Raw genomic sequence first — 20,950 nt, 5'->3', positions numbered from 1 at the left:
TGGATGTTCATGTAGCAGTTCCTATATTTACAGTCTGCTTGTGAGCATAAAACTTATTTACAGCCTATTGCTTTGAGGGATCTATGGACAAAGATTTGGTTTATACTCATTTAGAATTTTGTATGTATTTTTCAACCTTCTCAGAAATCTGAGAATTATTAATAAATAGTTCAGTCATTAATATCTGAGTTACTGAGAGATGAAGCATTAGGCTAGTGTTGAATAATGCTTTCACATACTGTTTAACATTACTGTTATGTAGTTCATTCCCAACTGATTTAGACATAACAACTTGTTCAACTCTATCAGTAATAATATATGTGATTAATGACAAAATCACTTGGTGACAGATAATTGTCACTATTCCTAGGGAAATGAAGATATCTAAATGCAGGTTTTAGGCACAAGTTATATTCTCCAAAATGAAAAGAAAAGAAAAAAGAAAAGAAAAGAAAAGAAAAGAAAAGAAAAGAAAAGAAAAGAAAAGAAAAGAAAAGAAAAGAAAAGAAAAGAAAAGAAAAGAAAAGAAAAGAAAAGAAAAGAAAAGAAAAGAAAAGAAAAGAAAAGAAAAGAAAAGAAAAGAAAAGAAAAGAAAAGAAAAGAAAAGAAAAGAAAAGAAAAGAAAAGAAAAGAAAAGAAAAGAAAAGAAAAGAAGAGTGTATATCATGTAAAGAGGATATTCACACAAGTAAGTAAGCGTTCACTAAAGGTGAAAACTTGAAGTCATCCCATTGGAAGATTCTTAGATTTAGCAACACAGTAAGTGTGCAATAAGAGGGATCTTTGTGTGTCTGTCTGATTGTCAGCCAGACTATATTCAGTTATCAGAGCATGATACCAGAAAATGATGTTCTATAAAGTGACCAAGGAATCTGCGTGGTAATTTATTTTACCCAACATTATAAAATTTTAAGGAAACAGAAACTCAAAAATATCACAGCAGCCCCTGACAACCAGATCCTTTGAGAGATATCCAAGCTAGACAAAGAAGACTTGAGGCAAGTCAAATAATTCTCATTATTTGATTAGCTATATCAGGAAAAATAGAAGTTTAACTTTGGGATATTACCAGAATAAATAAACAACATATTTCACCTCCAAAGTAGAAAACATCTCCTGAATAAATCTGCAGAGGTATGGAGGCCTGAGTAGATGAGGTCACATTGTTGTCCACTGTTATACTGATATGATTCCTTTTGACAGAGAAGGATAGAGAATGCCACTGGCCGTTATTTAATCCAGCACCTGGAAGAAAAATAAAAAGCAAAATTAAGTATAACATCTAGTATTTCTTATATTACATGAATATTATAGACTTGAAAGGAGTAGAAACTGGTAGAGCAATCATAGCCCACATAAAAACTCAAAATTATAATGAAAGGGGGAAAAAATGAATAAAGAACACAAATGTCTTTTGTGAAGACAGAACCTTTGTCCATTCCCTTGCTTCACACCTGATAATGAAAAAATAAAGGTACTTCAGTGAATAAGCCTTACTGTTTTAATACTCCTAATTATCAGTAATACATCTATTTAATGTAATGACTATGAAAAGTATCCTCCCAATCTAAGGAACTTATCATTAAGATATCATTCTGATGGCTGATAGAGTATTTTACACATAATACACGTTTTGACTACACTGTTAAAACTGATTTCTTCATCTTTCAAAATCAAAGGTAGTCATTATATTAAAACCCAGTAAAACAGCAAAATCCTGTAGATGCTGAAATCTTCAGCAATCGTTATGTCAATGTCACAAGATTATTTTTCTTCAGTTGATCCTTTCATTGGAAATGTATGGGAAAATCTTCTGAGAGTTTAGTCTGCAACACCGATTTATATTACCTCTGGCTGTGTAGGTATAGGGTACCACAGAACAATAAACCTAAAGCTCTGATTCTGGAAAGCATTTACGCATATATACTTAAATATATTTTATATAGGACAGTGTGTAAGAGTATTATTATCTTTAAAAAGTGCTTTAAGTCAATCATGTTCTTGAGTGTTCTTCAGTACAGTTACCTCTTATGGTGAAGAACAAAGAATACAGCCTTTAAATTTTGCAGTCTTTTCTTGACTGTAGAGTGTGTCTTGAAATTTCATGTATTTATATACTTCTCTGTGAAATGTGTTGTATATTCTAGAAAAATAGTCTACCAGTTAACTGATTAGTTCAAGCAGAAATAAAATAAATAAAAATAGAAAGATGAGAAGGTTCAAATAGCTAAAATACCTTATAACCATGATACATACATTGTTAACTATCAGTCTAAACACAAGATCAACACACCATTAAGAGAAAAATCTTAGAATCACATTATAAATTCAGATAAATTTGCATCTAAAAATATCTTTAATATATTTAATACAATATTAGTCTTATATACCTTTTCTGTTACTTGTTTCCTTACTTCAAAACCCATATTTATTAGGGACTACATAACAAGAAACTTCAAACATTTTCCTTTATCCCTAGCCTCAGTAGGGTTATATAAAGGCTATGGCTAACAAATCTTTTAATCATTGACACTTTAAGGACCATTTCACCTTTCTAATACAACAGTAGAAAGCACAGGGTTGCAGTCACAGGTTTTCTGATACCGTTCTGGCCGTTACCTATTTTGGTTGCAGTTTTCTGTGAGAAGTGTTATTTAAGTTTGTGAGCAGGAATAGTAGAGTAAATAATCAGCGTTAAAGGTATCACCAGTTTTCTAGGTTAAAAGGTGGGGATTTTTTACCTCTGTAAAACTCCGTGATATTTACAGAGATGGAATTTTTTACTAAAATGAAAATTGGAAACCTTACTCCACAAAATATAAAAAAGTATTAATGGTATTACATCTAGCTACCAAAAGGTCACCTGTAAAGGGCTAATCTTTTAGTAACAAGGATTTAAATATCCCTATAGGCAATGTGAAGGGAGTGACTAGTGTCTCCCAATATTTTCAAGTATCCAGCTGCTGAAGTCCCTTTGTACCCGTAGCACTTAATATAATTACAGCAGTGTAGTGTATATTCAGGCCAGTGTATTTTATATTAAGGCTGGCATACTATTGAGCTGAGGATCAAGAAAATGTCTTAAAGCCTAACCATTTTGCCTCTAGTCATATTTTGCCTAGATAATATCATGTGTAAGAGACATTTAAAAAATGGAGCAGATATAGCATTAGAAAAATATTATTGCTGCCCTGCAATGTAACGGTCATAGATGAGTCACACTGTATAATGAAGTTTCTAGACTTAATGAGTACTATTATATATATCTACTATTACTTTTAGTACTATTTTACAGCAAGAACCCATAAAACATATCAAAAGCCTTTACTAACTTCAAGCAAAAATCAACAATCACAAACAGATAAAGCATGCTTAAGTCTTTTATACCACTGTGAACCTCAGTGAACTATACTCTTTATGAGCAAATTAATAGTATACTAAAACAAAGAGTATGAATAATGTTTTTTTAAAGCACAGTAAATTAACTCTGAGAAACATTTTTTTTCCCAGTTCCCAGTAATATAATTAGGTTTTTTTCTATAAATTATTGTACAATTATCCTTTAGTAGAGAAACTAAATTCTAAAATATATAGAGTCTATAATGACGCTTGTCACACTATGTTTTTAAGCTTAAAGATTGCAGAAAATAATATTTTTAAAAAGAAATTATTTCCCTACTCACTTATTTCCTTCTTTCTAGCCTCCATTCCCCGATAACAAAAGCTCCAGCTTATTTACCCTCATCTCTAAGATTAAGCAAAGAGTTTCTCTATTTGAAGAGGTACTTCAAGCAATGTTTTCCTCAATCACATCTCTGCAATATCAGAGAATCGTAACATAGTTTGGGCTGGAAGGGACCTTTAAAGAGCATCTACCCCAATCTCCCTCCAATTTGCAGGGACTACTTTTACTAAGTCAGGTTGTTCAATGCTCCGTACAACCTGACATTGAACACTTCCAGGGGTGGGACATCTAAATCTAACCTCTTCCACTTTAAAAATATTACCCTTTGTCCTGTCACTAAAGGCCCTGGGGGAAAAAAAAAAATATATCTCCATCTTTGTTTGTATTTTGTGTCCTTGTAAGTATTGAAAGGCCACAATAGGGTCTCCCTAAAACCTTCTCTTCTCCAGGCTGGACAACCCCAACTCTGTCAGCTCTTCTTATAGGAGAGGTGTTCTAGCCCTCTGACCATTTTCATGGCCTTCCTCTGGACACACTTTGGCAGGTCCATGCCTTTGTTGTGTTGGGACCCCAAAACTGAATGCAGTAATCCAGGTGGAATCTTATGAGAGTGAAGTAGAGGAGCAGAATCAACTTCCTTGACCTGCTGGCCACACTTCTTGTTAAGTAGGCCAGGATACAGTTGGCTTTTGGGGCTGAAAGCACACGTTGTCAGCTCATATCCAATTTTTCATCCACGAATATCCTCAAGTCCTTCTCTGCAGGGCTGTTTTCAGTCCAGTCATCCCCCAGTCTGTACTGATATGGGGGATTGCTCTGACTCAGATGCAGGACCTTGCTCTCAGCCTTGTTGAATTTTATGAGGCTTACATACGCCCACTCCTCGAGCCTGCCAAGGTCCTTCTGGATGAAACCTCTTCCCTGCAGTGAATCAATTGTACCACTCACCTTAGTGTCATCAGCAAACTTGCTGAAGATGTACTCAATCCCACCATCTATGTCATTACTGAATTTATATTAAATCTAACAATAAACTCTGTGATTTCATTTCTATTGTTGTGTAAACAATTACTTTCAATTCCTAGTTTTGAACCCTGCTTAAGTAACTTGTTTTGGTGAGAAAACCATATTCCAAGTATTGCAATACTTGACTGTCAAGGTAGTTAAGAGAAGGCCCTAACATAAAGCAGGAGATCGAAAGAATGACTGAAGTAGAATTTTTTTTTGATTACTGGAAAATTGATTATATTAATTTTAATTTTTTTGTTTGTTTAGTGTAGTTCATCATACTGACCTACTAAATGATTTTGGGATTAATATTTTATCTCCTCTTCATTCAGGCTGTCATGATAGAGATATTGGATGATGTTCATCTAGCTCATGTTAGGGCTTCCCAAAAGTCTCTCATTAAGTCTGGGAACTAAGGAATGCCTTTGTGGGAGCAAAGACATTACTGAGGAAACAGCACAATGTAGCCCTCAAATTGAGAACCCTGATTAAGTTCATATTTGCTTGTGTGAAGCCATGGAGTGGTATGACATGTGAAGGCCAATGGTTTGCTAACATTTCCATTCCATCTGAAATCTATATTGTCTGATTCTCTACTCGGAGTTTTAAAAATGCCAGAAATAATTGAGGAAAAAATAGCAATTAAAATTTTAATGCATAATAAGGTAGCTATTACAAAAGATATCCATTTGTTCTCATTACTAGTACCTCCATCATTTTAACATCTAGCACTAAAAAGAAATGTCTGTGGGAGGTCTTGCAGAACAATGACATCCAACCTTAGGAACATATATATAGAAAGACAATGTATATAGCTTATTAGGATATCCATGAGAAACAAACAAAAAACAAACAAACAAACAAACAAAGAAGTTTAGAAAAAGTAATTTATCAATTAGTCTGAATTATAAGCACCAAATTCAATGATTCTTAACATCACTTACTTAAAACCTGCATAGAAACACAGGGTCATATAAAGAAACTGAGTAATAAGATGTCAAACATGTTGTAATTCAATTTGGTCTCATCATTCAACACAAATTAACTTTGTGTTAATTTCTTTTTTTATCTACATATATTCGCTGTGGATATTTGATGACCAGCTTGCAAAAGAGGCTACAGAGGAAAGATATTAAGCAACCATTCTGTAAAAGAAGGATAAGACTTATTATGACTTAAACACTCTTGCATTAACATGCCATTCTCCTTGGGTTTATATGGTTGAAGAAATTTTTAAAAAACACATGATAACGAATTTAAGAACTGTGGGCAAAAAAACATGTTCTGATATAATCATCGGGGGTAGAGGGGTGGAGGGTGCAGGGGGTGGTTGGGGGAGTGGGAAGAGAGAGAGTCAGTTCATAAGTCCTTGCCTGTGGGAGAACAAACCTGTCCAGCCAGCCGTAATTTAATTACTTGTCTCCAAATGCAGACTTGAATTGCTTTAGTGAGTGTAACAATAAACATTTTAAAAACTTAAGAAAAAGTTACCCATATGGTTTTATTAGATAACTTCTTTCTCAGAAGAGAAAAAAGATTGTTTTGCAGCAGTCTGTCATCACAGAGACAAACACAATCCTTTCTGTTAAATTCTGTATAGAACAAACATAAAATAGCATAAGAACATTAAATTGTTTCAGCAATGTCAAGATTTATTTTGCAGTGTTTCAACTAATATGTATTGTATTGCAACTTTGAAACTGAATGCTTTTTACTATGTGCAAGTCTACAGCTGTTAAAAGTGCCACCACCTTCAGCTGATCTTTTAAAATGATGCTACGTGGCAAGAGTTTCTTCAACATACATCACCTAATTGAACTCAATTGAAATAACTCCTAAAACACCAAATTCATCACTGTTAACTACATACTACTGACATTCTTACTAAGGAATTGACATTTTCAAATGGTGAGCCTAGGGAAACCTCTTGTCATTAAAATCGTACTCTGTGCATCACTTATTTTAGATTATAACAAATACCAGGGCTGATCCTATTATCACCCACAGAAACAGGATCAAAGTATTTATGTAAATTTTACGTATCTGTGGTCATTACTGGCTTACAGTCCTTTCCTGAATTAAAATAATCAGCTGTTGAAAATCTTACTTTTAATCATTATACAACTATAGAAACATAATAAGCTTCAGAGGTATGTTGAACTTTTTTTTCCACCATCCTGTCAAAGGAACTTTCGTTTTGTATCAGGAATTGAAATAAGGAGTCTACCTAAAAGAAACGGGGACACAGAACTAAGATTAAGGAGGCCTCGTCTTCAAAACCTGTGGTTGTTTCTTTGCTCTGTTTGGCTCTGCTTTGCTCTCTTTGCCTTATGCTGCCAAGCACATGACTTGTGAACATTTTAGGTAATTATTTTTTCTTTGTGTTTCTACTGGTTATAATTCTTTTGTGAATTTTCCTTCCTCTTTTAAATAACTTCCTTAAATCTGTGGGGTCCAATAGAGATTTGGAGGGTTTAATATTTATTATAATTATTTTATTTTGGTTTTTTTTTTTATTTTTATTTCAGTAACCATATATTTTATTTACTGTATTTGTTATTGCTCGAGACAAAGTAACACTAAACAGCATCATTAACCTCCTTATATTCTGGCTTGAAAACTCCCCTGAAAGATGCCTTTGGTTTGGTTCCTAATACTCCAATGAACATACTTTATACAAAGTTAAATTCTTCATACATTCAAATCCTTAACTTGTTTTTTAAGTACCAATGCAAATTGCAGCTGTTCGACTTGTTATTCACCTGTTAATTCAGTTTACACGTTACACTACTGGAACTAACATGATTTTTTTTACACTGAAAATGTTCTTGCTTTATGAATATGAAGTCTATGATTGTATGCATATCTAGGATCAACTGATGTTTTGGATATCATTATTGTGTTTTCTGCAGCCAAATTATCTGTTGCTCCTACGACATATTCCTCCAACTAGTGGTCTCTGGTCATCTTCTTTGTCCGTGTAGAAACTGCTCCAATCCCAGACTCATTTCCTCATCTTCATATATTCTTTGGAACCCCATTTAGCCACCTACTCCCTCTAGTCCTGTTTTTCCTTTCTGAGACCTTGTTCTGGAACATCCATTTATTCTTCTACAAGAAAGGGGCAAAATTAAATTTGTTTACATACCTGAGGCAGCTGTGATGCATAGTGTAAGAGCACAGAGTTGAACTGGTGAAGTGCTGCTGGGTGAAGGTACTGTTATTATCACATATTTATGTTATTGATTTTCACCATTTTTAAAAAAGTCATGGAAGATGGAGATATTGTCAGTTCTGTTCTGCACTCACATTTCATGAAAGAAGGAGATTCCTGGCTAGGCCAGCAGTCTTGTCATTCTTACATCAAGTGCTAACAACACTCTGAAAAACGGAGGAGCCTCTTTGTGAAAGAGGGAGTCCCCTTGCTCCAAAACTGAGGGAAAATAGTAGCTGGGAGCTGCTTCTTATAATCTGAACTGGATAATCTGTAACATTACTGCATCTTGCTGTATTTGCCTCATCCTCTTGTTCTTATATATTTGTTTACCAACAAATCTCAGAAGTCTCAGAAGACTGCAGGTTTTGCTTTCAGGAAAATTCAGCTCTACCCTAAAGGTTCCCTAGAAGTGCACTCTACCAAAAGTAGATGGTCTAGTCTCAATTTAGTGTTGAACTACAAAAGTCACCCTTTAGCTCTCAGTTATTCAGTCTCCTCAACTTATCCATTTCTTTTTGTTCCTACTCTATCTATCTATCTATGTATTGATTTATTTACTTTTTTAATCTAGACGCAAGCTTGCCCCAGCTTTCTGGAACATAACCTGGTATTGGGCATCCACTGTCCAAATTTAATGGACAGCTCTGTAACTGAGACCTCTAGAACACAACAAACATAAAATTTACAGTATTGTATATACTTATAGGAAAATTAGTTACTTGATAACTTAGGAAGGCACTGACAAACGGTGAAAAACATCTTAATGGCTTAGCTTGACACAGCAAGAAATTAACTTGTTCACACCTCACAACTGAAAAAGTTGCTTAGATGTCTCAAATATCCCAGATTATACACATGAGCTTCACATACTCTATGTATGTATAGCTAAGGACTCAACTTTGCAGCCTGTATTACTACAAGTAATTTCTACTCAATCATGGGGAAAAGAGTGTAGATACATGTTTCTGAGAAAAGGAAGTATTTTGAAACATTTGGGATTAAAATTCACACAAGTAAAGCATATTAGTCATAAAACTAAGTCAAGAATGTAGGTATTAAAATAAATTACTTGACTTTAACTTATTTTTATATGCATAGGAATTTTGGAATTGTTTTCTTCATTTCTGTTTACCTGCAACGATGTCACTCAGTGTTTTTCCTCGTTTATGAAGGCTGATTTTAACTTTCCCATCACTTAGATATAAAAAGAAACCACCTGAAGCCTCGTGTAGTTTAGTAGATAACAGAAGTCCCTCCTTGTTCCAGGTGCGAAACTGGAAACTGACAAATACTTCATCTTGCTCTGGTGTGCCTGGCAGTGCCAAGTAACTATTGGAGCTCAGAAACGTAACAGGAACCACCTGTGGCTCTAAACATGAGAAGGACATGTTGCCCTACAGAGACATGAAACAAGTATGGCATTAGGAACATTTAGGGAAAAAGAGTCGTGAGAATGTCTGTATGGAAACTGCAGAGTTTCAAAACATTATGCATAGAGCTTAATAATTGTTACTTGGATGTGTTAATCTAAAAATCAGGTATGAATAGGTAAGAACATCACCAGTTTGAGAAATTTTTGCTTAGTTCTTTTAACAGAATATCTTCCTGAGCAAAGAGTGGCAAAGACCTTTGAGTGGATGAGGTAAGGTCCTAAATTTTATGGGTGATTTAATTGTGCTTTGGGAGTTAGACAGACCTGCTTTTTTGGTTTAGCTACAGGAAGCATTAGGGACTTGACAAATTTCTGAATGTCAGATAAAATGCCACTGAATGCAAACACATCTAAATGGTTGTATGCAGAGAAAAAATGATCTTGGCTAACGATTGTTTAAGGCAGTGTTAAATCTGAGAAAAAAAAACCAAAACATTTTTCCAGACCAAGCAGCAGTCTTATGCAACTGCAAATGTGCACTGACGCCAGTATTTATTTTCACAAATAATCAGAGAAAACTCCACATATGAACTCTTGCTACTTATAAACATGAAACACATAATTCATAAATCAGAAGGAAACATATTTTCAAGCAGCCCCATATGGACCAGATAATGAATTGTATTTAGGTAACTAGCCTCTATTTTGTGCTTGACTACTTCTGAAATAGCTGGTTCTTAGATACCTGAATAAAATTGCAGATGAGTTGATTGACAAACTCTTAGCTTAACCAGCATCTGTAGTGATACTGAATGATATAGATAAGAAGACTGGAATGAGAATAATTCATTTTTTGCATCTGGTGTCAGAGTCAGTTAATATTTTATGAGTCTTGATAAAGATACAATATGCACTTTGATCTAATGACTTTCTGGCACCACCTGAACTATAACTAATTTGTTCTGTACAGATGATTACTAAAAGAATAATGTGTTTAGAATTTAAAGTACATTTACCTTCTGTCCAACACAAAGAGCTTTTAAACTTTTGAACACACATAAAATTTTGACCTTATAGTTAAAAGCTAAAAAATCAATTCAAGAAAAATACTCACTAGCCCCATGGCATGACATTAAAATGTGTCTGTTTTCATTTTTTTTCGAGGAAAATATATAAATAAATAAAAGCTCTGTCTTACGAACTCAGCTGTAGAGAAATGAATAGTGAACTGAACTGACCCTTAAGGAGAAGGCAGTCATCAGATTAATAAAAGTTAAATGGTAAAAGCTTAACACCTACAGACTCACCCTGCATGTTATCTGGACAGCTGCATGAAACTATATCAGACCAGCAAAGTGGTTATTTAGCAAGGATTCTATAGTAACGTAGATACTTACTCGCACATACACACGATAAAACATCTACAAAATGTTTTTGAAAGTAGCACAACAGTTTAAATCATTTGAGGTGAGGTGAAGACTATGACATTTCCTGTGACAATAACTTCATAGTTCCCCTTTCACTAGTCCACACAGAGCCCCCTACAACTGCCCTCTCCTTAACATCCACCAGCATAATGGACAGGAGATTTTATGGAGGCATCAATTTAGTTAATTCTCAGATATTTCAGATGAGCTTCGCATAAGAAGAGATGCCGGTCTTTTTTTTTTTTTTTTTTTTTTTTTTTTATTTTTTTCTGAGGGGTGAGGAGAGGCAGAGAATCAAATTTGATTGTTCATATTCTGAACTGAAATCCAAATTAAAAGATTCGGAGTTGAAAGTATGTAATTTTTTTTTCATTTATTTTGACTTGATTTTTTCCATCATATCTCTGCATTTCCTGCTGCTAAGGAAATAAATACTGTAAACAGAGATAGATTTTGTACTATTGGGATAAATACAAAGGACTTAATATAGTTTACAGAAAACTTTCTGTTTGTTTATTGTTGGAAACTTTTGTCTAAATGGTAGGGATCTGGCTAATACAGCCGGTGGTCATGTAACAACAAATGCATTAAACTCACCAGCCTGAACTACAGATTTTCAGACAAAAAGCAGTATAAACAATATAAATTGACAAACAGAATATATCTATAAAAATTATAATGATCTCGAGAAAACAGAGTGGATCAGTGTCCTCAGCAGTAGAAGGATTTTAAAATGTACTGATGGTGCTCTCTTACTAGTCAGGTACAGAAGTCAAAGCCAGAGCTTCGATGTTTTCAGATACATCTTTTTGTTACTCTCTGGCTTTTGTACATGCATAGCAGTGGGATATCACACAACAGTGAGGTATCACACACATCTAAATAAAGAGCTGTAGAATAAAATGCATTCTGCATTGTCTGCTGGATGAGTCTGTACAACAGCAAATATAAAATACCCCAGTTAGGTGATTCTTTGATTTTTCTTTCATTAAAGAATACAGATTTTACTAGAACTGTGTGTTAACAGGTTGCATAAGAAAGTGGCTGTATCCTTTTTCTTTCCTCTATTTTTTTTTTTTTTTTTTTTTTTTTTCCTTAACAATGAATCTCTTACCACAACGTAGATCTGAGATTTATGCCTCCTGGCCAGGTCAATAATATTCACTCCATTATAATAAATATTTTCAAAACACCCATGAAAGTTTCTGCGCGACGATGTCCCTGGTTTTACAGGCACTGGGATCCCTCCAAAGCTGAGCTTAGAAAGAGAAGAGAAATCAATGACACCATTAAGTAGTTTTCCAAGGAAAGAAGCTACTAATAGCATAAAAGCAGAAGTCAAAGACTGGCCAGTAATGGATCTGCTAATTCTTGCCTATTTCCTTTTATCACACTGATGTATTAAAAGAACACACTAACAAAAATTAGGCTATATCAAGTCATATGTATTCATTAAAATATCCCAAAATGTTGACCTTTTTTTTTTTTTTTTTTTTTTTTTCTGCTGAGGATGCCTTTTAACAGTTGCTTAGCATCGAGTTTTGTCAGTTTTCAGGAACCATTACAGCTGCAAAACCAAGGAGAAGGATACCCAGGACATGCAAACCATGCTGGGTGGCACAAAAAGGAAGAGAATTTGCTAACAAAATTTTTAGGAAACTTGAGTCCGATTTCTCCACTGTGTACAAGTCAAAACTACTGTAGTAGAGAACAAGAATGCAACAGATTAAATTATTCTAGGGCAGATTTAAAACAAATGGAAGGAGATACATTTTCCCTCTCAAAATTCTTAGGCTGTGCAGTTCCTTGATAATGATGCTGTAGGTTTACTTGGGTTCAGAAATAAATGGGAAGATTTAACAAAAATAAAACTCCAGTGAGAGCTGTTAAATTCAGTAATATCACCCTGTCTTAATAAGTGTCTGAGGCATAAACTTTTAGAAAGCAGTAGATTATTTTAGAAAAAACATTGCTACAGTGGTGATCTAATTTATACTTTGGGCTATGTTTCCACTCTTGTGCACCATCAGAAACAGGATGCCAGTTTAAGTGAACTTTGTAACTCATCCATTTCAAAGCTATTCTGGTTACATTGTACAAAGGTTCCGTTTATTTAACTTTTAGTTTTGAAAATTTGCTTTCTATTTCAAAACAGTTTATTAAAAAAACCCCAAAATTAAATATGTCATGTTTCACTAGTTATTAAATTGCAGCATTTTTCTAGTCAGAAGTGCAGCCCTGAATACACCATTTCATAATTTTTTTGAAGTTTTAGGGGTTTTTTTTCTAGCCTTTGCTTTCCTTTCTACCTTGTATTTGTAACACATACTTCAAACTATGGTATGTGGAAAAGACGAAAAATAAATCTGCAATACTGGTTGATTCAGTAAAATAAATCTATTTGCCAATCACTTAAAACTGACATTGATTGTTCCCCATCCCCCCCAACCCCCCCCTTTTTTTTTTCTTTTTATTTTTTTCTTTGTAAAGAGGTTCTCCAAACCTTGGTATTGTAGTTAAGATTCAAATTTTAAGCACACTCATGGCTTTAATTTTATGAATTATATTTTTGAAATGGGATAATGTAGACACGGAACAGCATGAAATCTTACTCTAAACTGATTATAAACTGAAATGAGTAGAATAAAGTAATTTGAATCTGCAGGTTCCAGACACTCTGCTCTATCACTCATTGTCTCATCCAACAAACAGGACAGGGCAAAGATAAAGCAGCCAGTTGTCACATTACATTTGTGAAATAGTGGAATTTTTAACCATAGGTGGGAAACTGTCACAGCAAATTACATCTACTCCTTTCCAGGAAGGTACCATTTGTGTAAGCAAGATTTTTTCACAGTACCTTTACCAGATTTAACAGGAATTTAAGTCTTAATCTAAACATTTCTAAAATGGGTTTATGCTGTTTTTTTGTAATTTTCGCCAAGCCATAACATAGTAACTTTGGGCTGGGGGTCATTTATTATGCTTAAATACTGTTTACCACATTTGCAGCACTACTGAAACAAAGATATTAACATAATGAATTCTGAGATTAAAAAGATAGTATTTTAAAAAATTTGAGTTCCAAGTCTAGTGGAGCATTAGTCATCAAATATCATCTCTTTTTCTTTGATTCATTCCTTTAGGAGACAGAAAATCCCTAAAGTCTCAAGAATTACAGACTTCTATAAATTCTGTCTCCTTTCCTTGTTTCACTACATTTACATAACAGAGTTAATAAATGTAATAAAAGAAAGGTAATTTTCACACCTCATAATCAACGTCCAAATAATTGAACTGTCCTTTTGCATGAAAATGATGAGTGTGTTTATCCACTGTAAAGTTTACTTGATTGTTAAAGTGCTCAATGAGAACAGAATGCCAGTGTTGATCATCCAAAAGGCTGCCCAGCATAATATTAATTTGGGCATTAGAAGGATGAGTTTTAGTATCACCTTGAAAGAAGAAAAATAAAAACTATTAATTCCATTTAAAAATATAATTATTCAAGTATATACTGCTAGTGTATCATACTCTATGCATTTAATTCCACTTAACGAACTACAAGGATTAGTCAAAAAATACCTAATAACTATATTAGACTTTATGACACTGTAACTGTTACCTAAATTAATGAGTAGGGACAGCTTCCCTTTAATTAATTCCAGGGTGATGTGGTCTCCATTTTGTCCTTGTCTGTGGAGGAGAATTCCATCACTTTGCATTGTCTTAAACTTCAGAGAAATCACATCTTTCAGTGCACTAATGAGTTTTTGATTAAATGTGTAAATTAGACAACTTTTCCCATCAAAGCCAATCACCTCGGAACCTAGAAGTAAAGAAATGAAAGATAATGTATAATGCTAAGTCTGAAAGAAACAGTTGCATGTTACTTCAATATGATAGGAAGTCCCACCACTAACACCCCTAGATTTACCTGTGCTTAGTAAAATGTTGCTTATTTCTGCTATTCCTGTTCTATCCCAAACATTGAGACTGCTCTGTTTTAATGGTGATGTTTTCACTAGAAAATAAAGCCAAGTGAACAGAAGAGGTCTTCCTTCTGCTCCAACCTAGTACTAATGTTACATGCTAAAGGGTCTTGCTTGCCTTGGAGCCATGAAGTATTTTGACAGTTTCTGTTCTTAACTGTATTCTTAGGGTGAAAAATCTCTATGAATTTATCTGCAGTTGGTTCCAATACGTAAAGTAAAGAGAATAAAAATCATGTCTACTACATTTAACTGATTTTCAGGACCTTCATGCAGGCTATAGATTTAAGCCACTATTAAAATCAATCTGGATGTCTGTACAGTAGTTCAAATATCATGGCATACGATTCTAGGAAAGAAATAAAAATATTCTAAAATTAAAACCTGTCAGCTGTAAGTAGGGGCTGGTTCTCTTCATCAGCTGTTGGGGTTTTTTTGTTGTCATCATAAGCAAATTACAATTTTAATTAAGCTGAATTAGTTGTAGTACTGGAATACTAAACCTTGTATCCTCAGTTTTCCAGTATGGGCATCACAGAATCACACAGTGTTTGAGGTTGCTATGCATCTCTGCAGACCATCCTGTCCAGCTTCCCCACTCAGACCTGGGTCAGCTCCAGTAGGTTTCTTAGGGCCATGTCCAATCAGGGTTTGAGTATTTTCAGGAATAGAAACTAATCCTTTCTGGGCAACCCATGCCAGTGTTCAACCATCCTCACAGTAAAACTGAATTTCAGTTTATGCCCATTGCCTCTTGTCTTGTCATTGGCCACCACTGAAAAGATCCTGGCTCAGTCTCCATTTCACTCTCTGAATTGGGTCTGGCTGAGCCCCATAGCAGCCCTCATAGTGTCGTGCTTGTATTGGTAGCTAGAAAGGTGGTCATAACACACCAGTGTTTTGCCTGCTGTTCAGCAGCGCTTGCACAACATCAAAAATGTCTCTCCAACCTTCCCCTCTGCTCACCAGTGGGCTGGGGGTTTGCAAGATCTTGGGAGAGGACATAGCCAAGACAGCTGACAGAAACTGACGAAAGAGATATTCCATACCATATGATGTCTGCTCAGATATAAAAGCTGAGAGGAGGAAGGAAGATATTCATCTTCCAAAGCAACTGCGACACATACTGAAGCCCTGCTTCCTAGGAAGTGGCCAAACGTGGCCTGCTGATGGGAAGTAAAGAAGAACATCTTTTGTTTTCATTTGCTTCCACACATGTGACTTTTGCTATTGCTTCATTACACTGCCTTTATCTTGATCGTCAATTTTTTTTTTCATCTTATTTTCTACCCAACACCCCCCCCCCCCCCCCCCCCCCCCCACACACACACACACACTCCTACCCCAGGGTTCTGCTGAGGAGGGAAGTGATAAAGCAGCTTGGTGGACACCCAGAATTCAGCCAAGGTCAACCCACCATACTGTCCCATCCTACCATTAATATACATGGGTAAGATCCTCCCCAGCCTTCTACTATCCAGTCTGAGCTCTCTCAGCCTCTGCTTATATGGCAGATGGTCCAGTCTCTTAATCATACTTGTGTCCTTTTGCTGGATTCACTCCTGCATATCAATGTCTTTCCTGTAGTAGGTTTCCCAGAAGCGGACTGAGCAATTCAGAGATGTTTCATTAAAATGGCTGATTAGAAGTGAAGGATAAACTTCCTCAATCTGCTAGCAACACTCTTCCTAAAACAGCCCAGGATGCTGTTGGCCTTCTGGGTTGCAAGGCTTTGTTGCCAGTTCATGGTCAACCGGTCAACTTGCTGTCCACCAGAACCATCATATCTTTTTCTTGAAAGACATAGTCAGTCCCCCATGTGTATTGGTAAACCCTTACTGAGATTATCCCTTCACAAGTGCAAGACCTTGCACTTTCCTTTGTTGAATATCATAAGATTCCTGTCAGCCCATTTCTCCAGCTTATCTGTGTCCCTCTGAAGGGCATCAAAACCTGCTGGTGCATCAATCAGTCCTCCTAATCTTTATTGGCTTCAAAGTTTCTGAACATACACTCTGCCTTACCATCCAGGTCATTATTGAAGATTAAACATTATCAAAACCAGTATCAACCCTGGGATGTACAAGTGAATAGACTCAGCTTGACCTTTTGCCACAGATCACAATTCCTTCAGCCAGGCAGTTCAATCTCTTTTCACTCCACCTCATTTTTCACATCACTTTTCTATGAGTACATTATGGGAGACAACATCAAAACTCTTGATAAACTCAAGATAACCAACATGAAACACTCCCTTTTGACCCACCAAGCCAGTTATATCACTGTAGAAGGCTATTAGTTTGGTCGGGCATGATTTCCCCTTCATAAATGCACGCTATTTTCAATAGTCTCCTTATCCTTCACATGTTTGAAACAGTTTCTAGGATTATTTGTCCCTTCACATTCCCAGGGATTGAAATAAGGCTGACCAGTTTGTAGTTCTCCAGGTATTCCTTGCATTTGCTGGATATAGGAGTGACAGTTTGTCTCTTCTAGTCTTTAAGAACCTCTCCCAGTTGCCACTGCCTTTCAAAGATAAACAAATGTGGCCTCAGAATGACTGTGGCCAGGCACCTCAGCACTGTCAGGTGCATCCCAATAAGTCTGTGGACTTACATATGTCCAACTTGTTAAAATGTTACATAGCATGACCCTCCTCCACTGAATGTCTCCTTGCCCTAGCCTTTCCTGTGGGATTCAGAGAGCTGATATTCCTGAAAGCAAGCCCTACCAGTAAAGACCAAGATGAAAAGAGCATTGAGTACTTTGGCCTTATCCATACCTTTTGCCTCAGGTCTCCTGTCCCACTCAGCAGTGAGGCCTTACTTTTCCTAGTCTTCCTTTTGCTTCTGATACACCTGTGGAAGCCCTTCTTGTTGTCTTCCATAACCTTTATCAGTTTTAAATCCAGGTGCTTTAGTTTTCCTAACTACATCCTTGCATTCTCTGTGAATGTTTTTATGTTCCTCCTCAGTTATCTGATGTTTCTTCCACCTCTTGTAAGCTTTCTTTTTACTCCTGAGCTCAGTTAGGAACTCTATGCTCATCCATTAAGACCTCCTGCTTCTTTTGCTTGATTCCTGGCTTCTTGGGATGGACCTTTCTTGAGTTTGGAGGAAATGATCCTTGAAAATCAACCAGCTCTCCTGAAGACCTGTCGTCTTCAGGATCATCTGCCATGTTACTCTTCCAATCAAGTCCCTGAGCATGAAAAAAGCTTTCTATCCTGAAGGCCAGGGCTGTGATTTTGTTGTTTGCCTTGTTCCCTTCTCAGAATCTTGAACAACACAGTCTTATGCTTGCTGCAGCCAAGGCTACCCCAGCTTTCATGTCACCATGAGTTATTCCTTGTCTGTAAGCATAAGGGCCAGTAGAATGTGTGATCTTATCAGCTCTTTGATCACTTATGTTAAGAAGTTGTCATCAAAGTATTCCAGAGAAGTCCTATATTGCTTATGCCCTGCTACATTGTCCTGCCAGCAGATATGAGGGTAATTAAAGTCTGCAGTAATGACCAAAGCCTGTCAACCTAAAGCTTCTTCCAGCTGTCTGAAGAAGACCTTATCCATTTCTCCAATATCAGACAGTCTGTAGCAGAGTTCCACCATAGTCCCACCACCTTTTGTCTGTACTCTAAGCCTAATCCATGAACTCTGAGCTGTCTCATCATCTGTCCCCAGGCAAAGCTCCATGCACACCTGCTGCTTGTTCACGTGTTAAGTGCCTTTCCTCCTAGTGCTTTCTAAACAACCTGTATGAATCTGTGACACTCCTGCAGTTGTGTGAGCTCTTCCACCACGTCTCTATGGTTGTGATGAGATTGTGGCCTTTCACATGCATGAAGACCTCCATTTCTTCTCTGTGTTCCCCATGTTGTGTGCATTAGGATGCAAGAACTTCAGAAAGGCATCCACTTGTGTTGATTTCTCAGAAGTGTGAGAACTTCCCCCATCATGTTACCCTCCCAGCAGCACTTTCTTATATGTGTGTTTGCACTTTAAATGGTCAAGTTCTTGCACTTTAGCCATGGTTTGTTTTTTCCAAGGTCTCTCTTGTTCACACTGCCCTGAAGCCTTTGTTTCTGAAGACCAGTCCACCACTTCCTCACTAGATTTTGGGCCATCATCTCCCTCTTCCATCATTCCTGGTTTAGAGTTGTCCTCAGGCTGGTGAGCTTGTGGGAAAAAATGTTTTTGCCCTATATGGTCAGATGGATTCTGTCTCTTCCTAGCAACTCTTGATCTTCAAAGAATGTCCAAAGGTTGTTAAATCTGAATAATTGTTGCTGATACCAGTTTTGCCACTAGTCATTGATCCAAAGGACCCACCCAGTCCTCCTCAAGTACTTCTCTTTTGTCAGTAGGAACAAGGAAAATGCCACTTGAGACACTTTGTACTTGCCCCTAGAGCCATGCAGTCATGCTTGACACACACCAAATCTTCCCTGGCAGTACTATATTGGTGCCCACATGGAAGAGCAGCAGAGGGAGGATAGTCTGAAGGCTGGATAAGCCTCAACAGTCTCTCCACAATGTCCTGGATCCAATATCCCTAGCAAGCAGCAAACCTCCGCAGAAAGTATGTCAGACAGGCAGATAGGCCAGCTTCCAGCAACCACAATGGAGAATCGGGGACACACCTGAAGGGACATCTTCATAGAATGGAACCATACAATAGTTTGGATCGGAAGGGACTTTTTAAATATCATCTAGTTCTACCCATCCTGCAGTGCACATGTGCAGGGGCATTTTTCAGTGGATCAAGCTGCTGAAAGCCCCATCCAGACCTTGAACACTTCCAATGAGGGGGAATCCACAACTTCTCAAGGCAATTTGTTCCAGCGTTTCACCACCCTCATCACTAAAACAAATAAATTCTCCCTTATGTCCTTCTTCAGATTTAAAGCAATTACTGTTGTCACCACAGGCCCTGGGAAAAAGTTTCTCCATCTTTATTATAAGCTCTGTTTAAGTCCTGAAAGGCCACAATAAGCTGTCCCTAAAGCCATCTCTTCTCCAGGTTGAACAACCCTAGCTCTCTCAGTCCTTCTTAATAGGAGAGGTGTTCCATCTCTCTGGTCACTCTGGTGGCCCTCTTCTGGACTGTCTCCAACAGCTCTATGTCTTTCTTGTGTTTGGAACCCCAGAACTGGATGCATACTCCAGGTGGAGTCTCATGAGAGTGGAGTAAAGGGAGATAATAATTTACCTTGACTTGATTGATTCTGTACTGTAATAGACCAAATAATAAAATCTTAAGTTTTAGAGGTGAAGAAGAATAAAACTGTGTTTTCATTATTACACTATGAATATATGCTTTCTGACTTGCCCACTTATATTCATACTTCTCATGACTGTGCTAAAAGGTAGGTACAGTACTACAGCTCCATGACAGTGCTCCAGTGAAATCTACTTTCTATTTATGACAGTGTTTTACCCAATTTATTTAAAGGTTACATACTTTCACTTTACTTGTGGAAAAAGAAAGGCAGGGCAGGGAAGGGCAGGGAAGGGCAAGGCAGGGCAGGGCAGGGCAGGGCAGGGCAGGGGAGGGGAGGGAAGGGCAGGGAAGGGAAGGGAAGGGAAGGGAAGGGAACAAGGGAAATGACCAACTGATTTTATCCAAATATTATATAAAAAAATATATCTGTCAGAATGGGTTGAGATTAATAAAAAACATACAGAAAGGAGTTGATAGCACTATAAAAAGCTAATAGAGTATTTGCACCTCATAAGTAAAGGAGAAAAAAGTTAATTGCCCTTGAAAGATACATTTGTGAAATAAATTAAGATATAAAGGACACTTAATAAAATAGGAAGCTATTTTTCAACTGACTGGTTGACTTCTTTCAAGCCAATGGAAACCCATTATCTATTTACTAACTTTATATAATTTCACTAAAAGTCTTTCTCCACATTGTCAGCATGGAAGTGAACTTTGTTTAAATTAACTATAGTACTTAAATCAGCCATTTACATTCCATTTTCAAATACTTCTGTTAAGCAAATGCATCTATGATTTTAAATACAACTTCTTGGTTTTCCTCACATCTTGGTGATGTACTTCTTATGAAAAACTCCTTTACCCAATTTATAAGGAATAAATTACATTCTCCCTAAAAATGAATCCTAGGCTGACTGTTTTTCTTCACTATGCCTCTGAATGTGTGTGACCAGTAAAAGCATTAATCAATGTTAAATTTAAATTATTTAATTTAAATAATGAATGAGAACTATAATAGCTTCAATA

At 36.4% G+C, this 20,950-nt stretch overlaps 1 protein-coding gene across 1 annotated transcript in view; it reads right to left on the bottom strand.

The window, feature by feature from the left end:
* The window catches only part of CNTNAP4 (contactin associated protein family member 4), a 261,580-nt gene that overhangs the window by 73,079 nt on the left and 167,551 nt on the right, over nt 1–20,950 (bottom strand). Inside the window, exons 5-9 of the mRNA XM_056325765.1 lie at nt 14,335–14,538; nt 13,980–14,164; nt 11,824–11,967; nt 9,043–9,304; nt 1,096–1,245 (exon numbers count right to left, since the gene is read on the bottom strand). Of these exons, the coding sequence (XP_056181740.1) occupies nt 1,096–1,245; nt 9,043–9,304; nt 11,824–11,967; nt 13,980–14,164; nt 14,335–14,538 (945 nt within the window). The remainder of the gene's footprint in view (nt 1–1,095; nt 1,246–9,042; nt 9,305–11,823; nt 11,968–13,979; nt 14,165–14,334; nt 14,539–20,950) is intronic.

Source organism: Falco biarmicus, chromosome Z (genome assembly GCF_023638135.1).
Source record: "Falco biarmicus isolate bFalBia1 chromosome Z, bFalBia1.pri, whole genome shotgun sequence".
Classification (NCBI taxonomy): Eukaryota; Metazoa; Chordata; class Aves; order Falconiformes; family Falconidae; genus Falco; species Falco biarmicus.
This window is presented reverse-complemented; position numbering and strand designations above follow the sequence as displayed.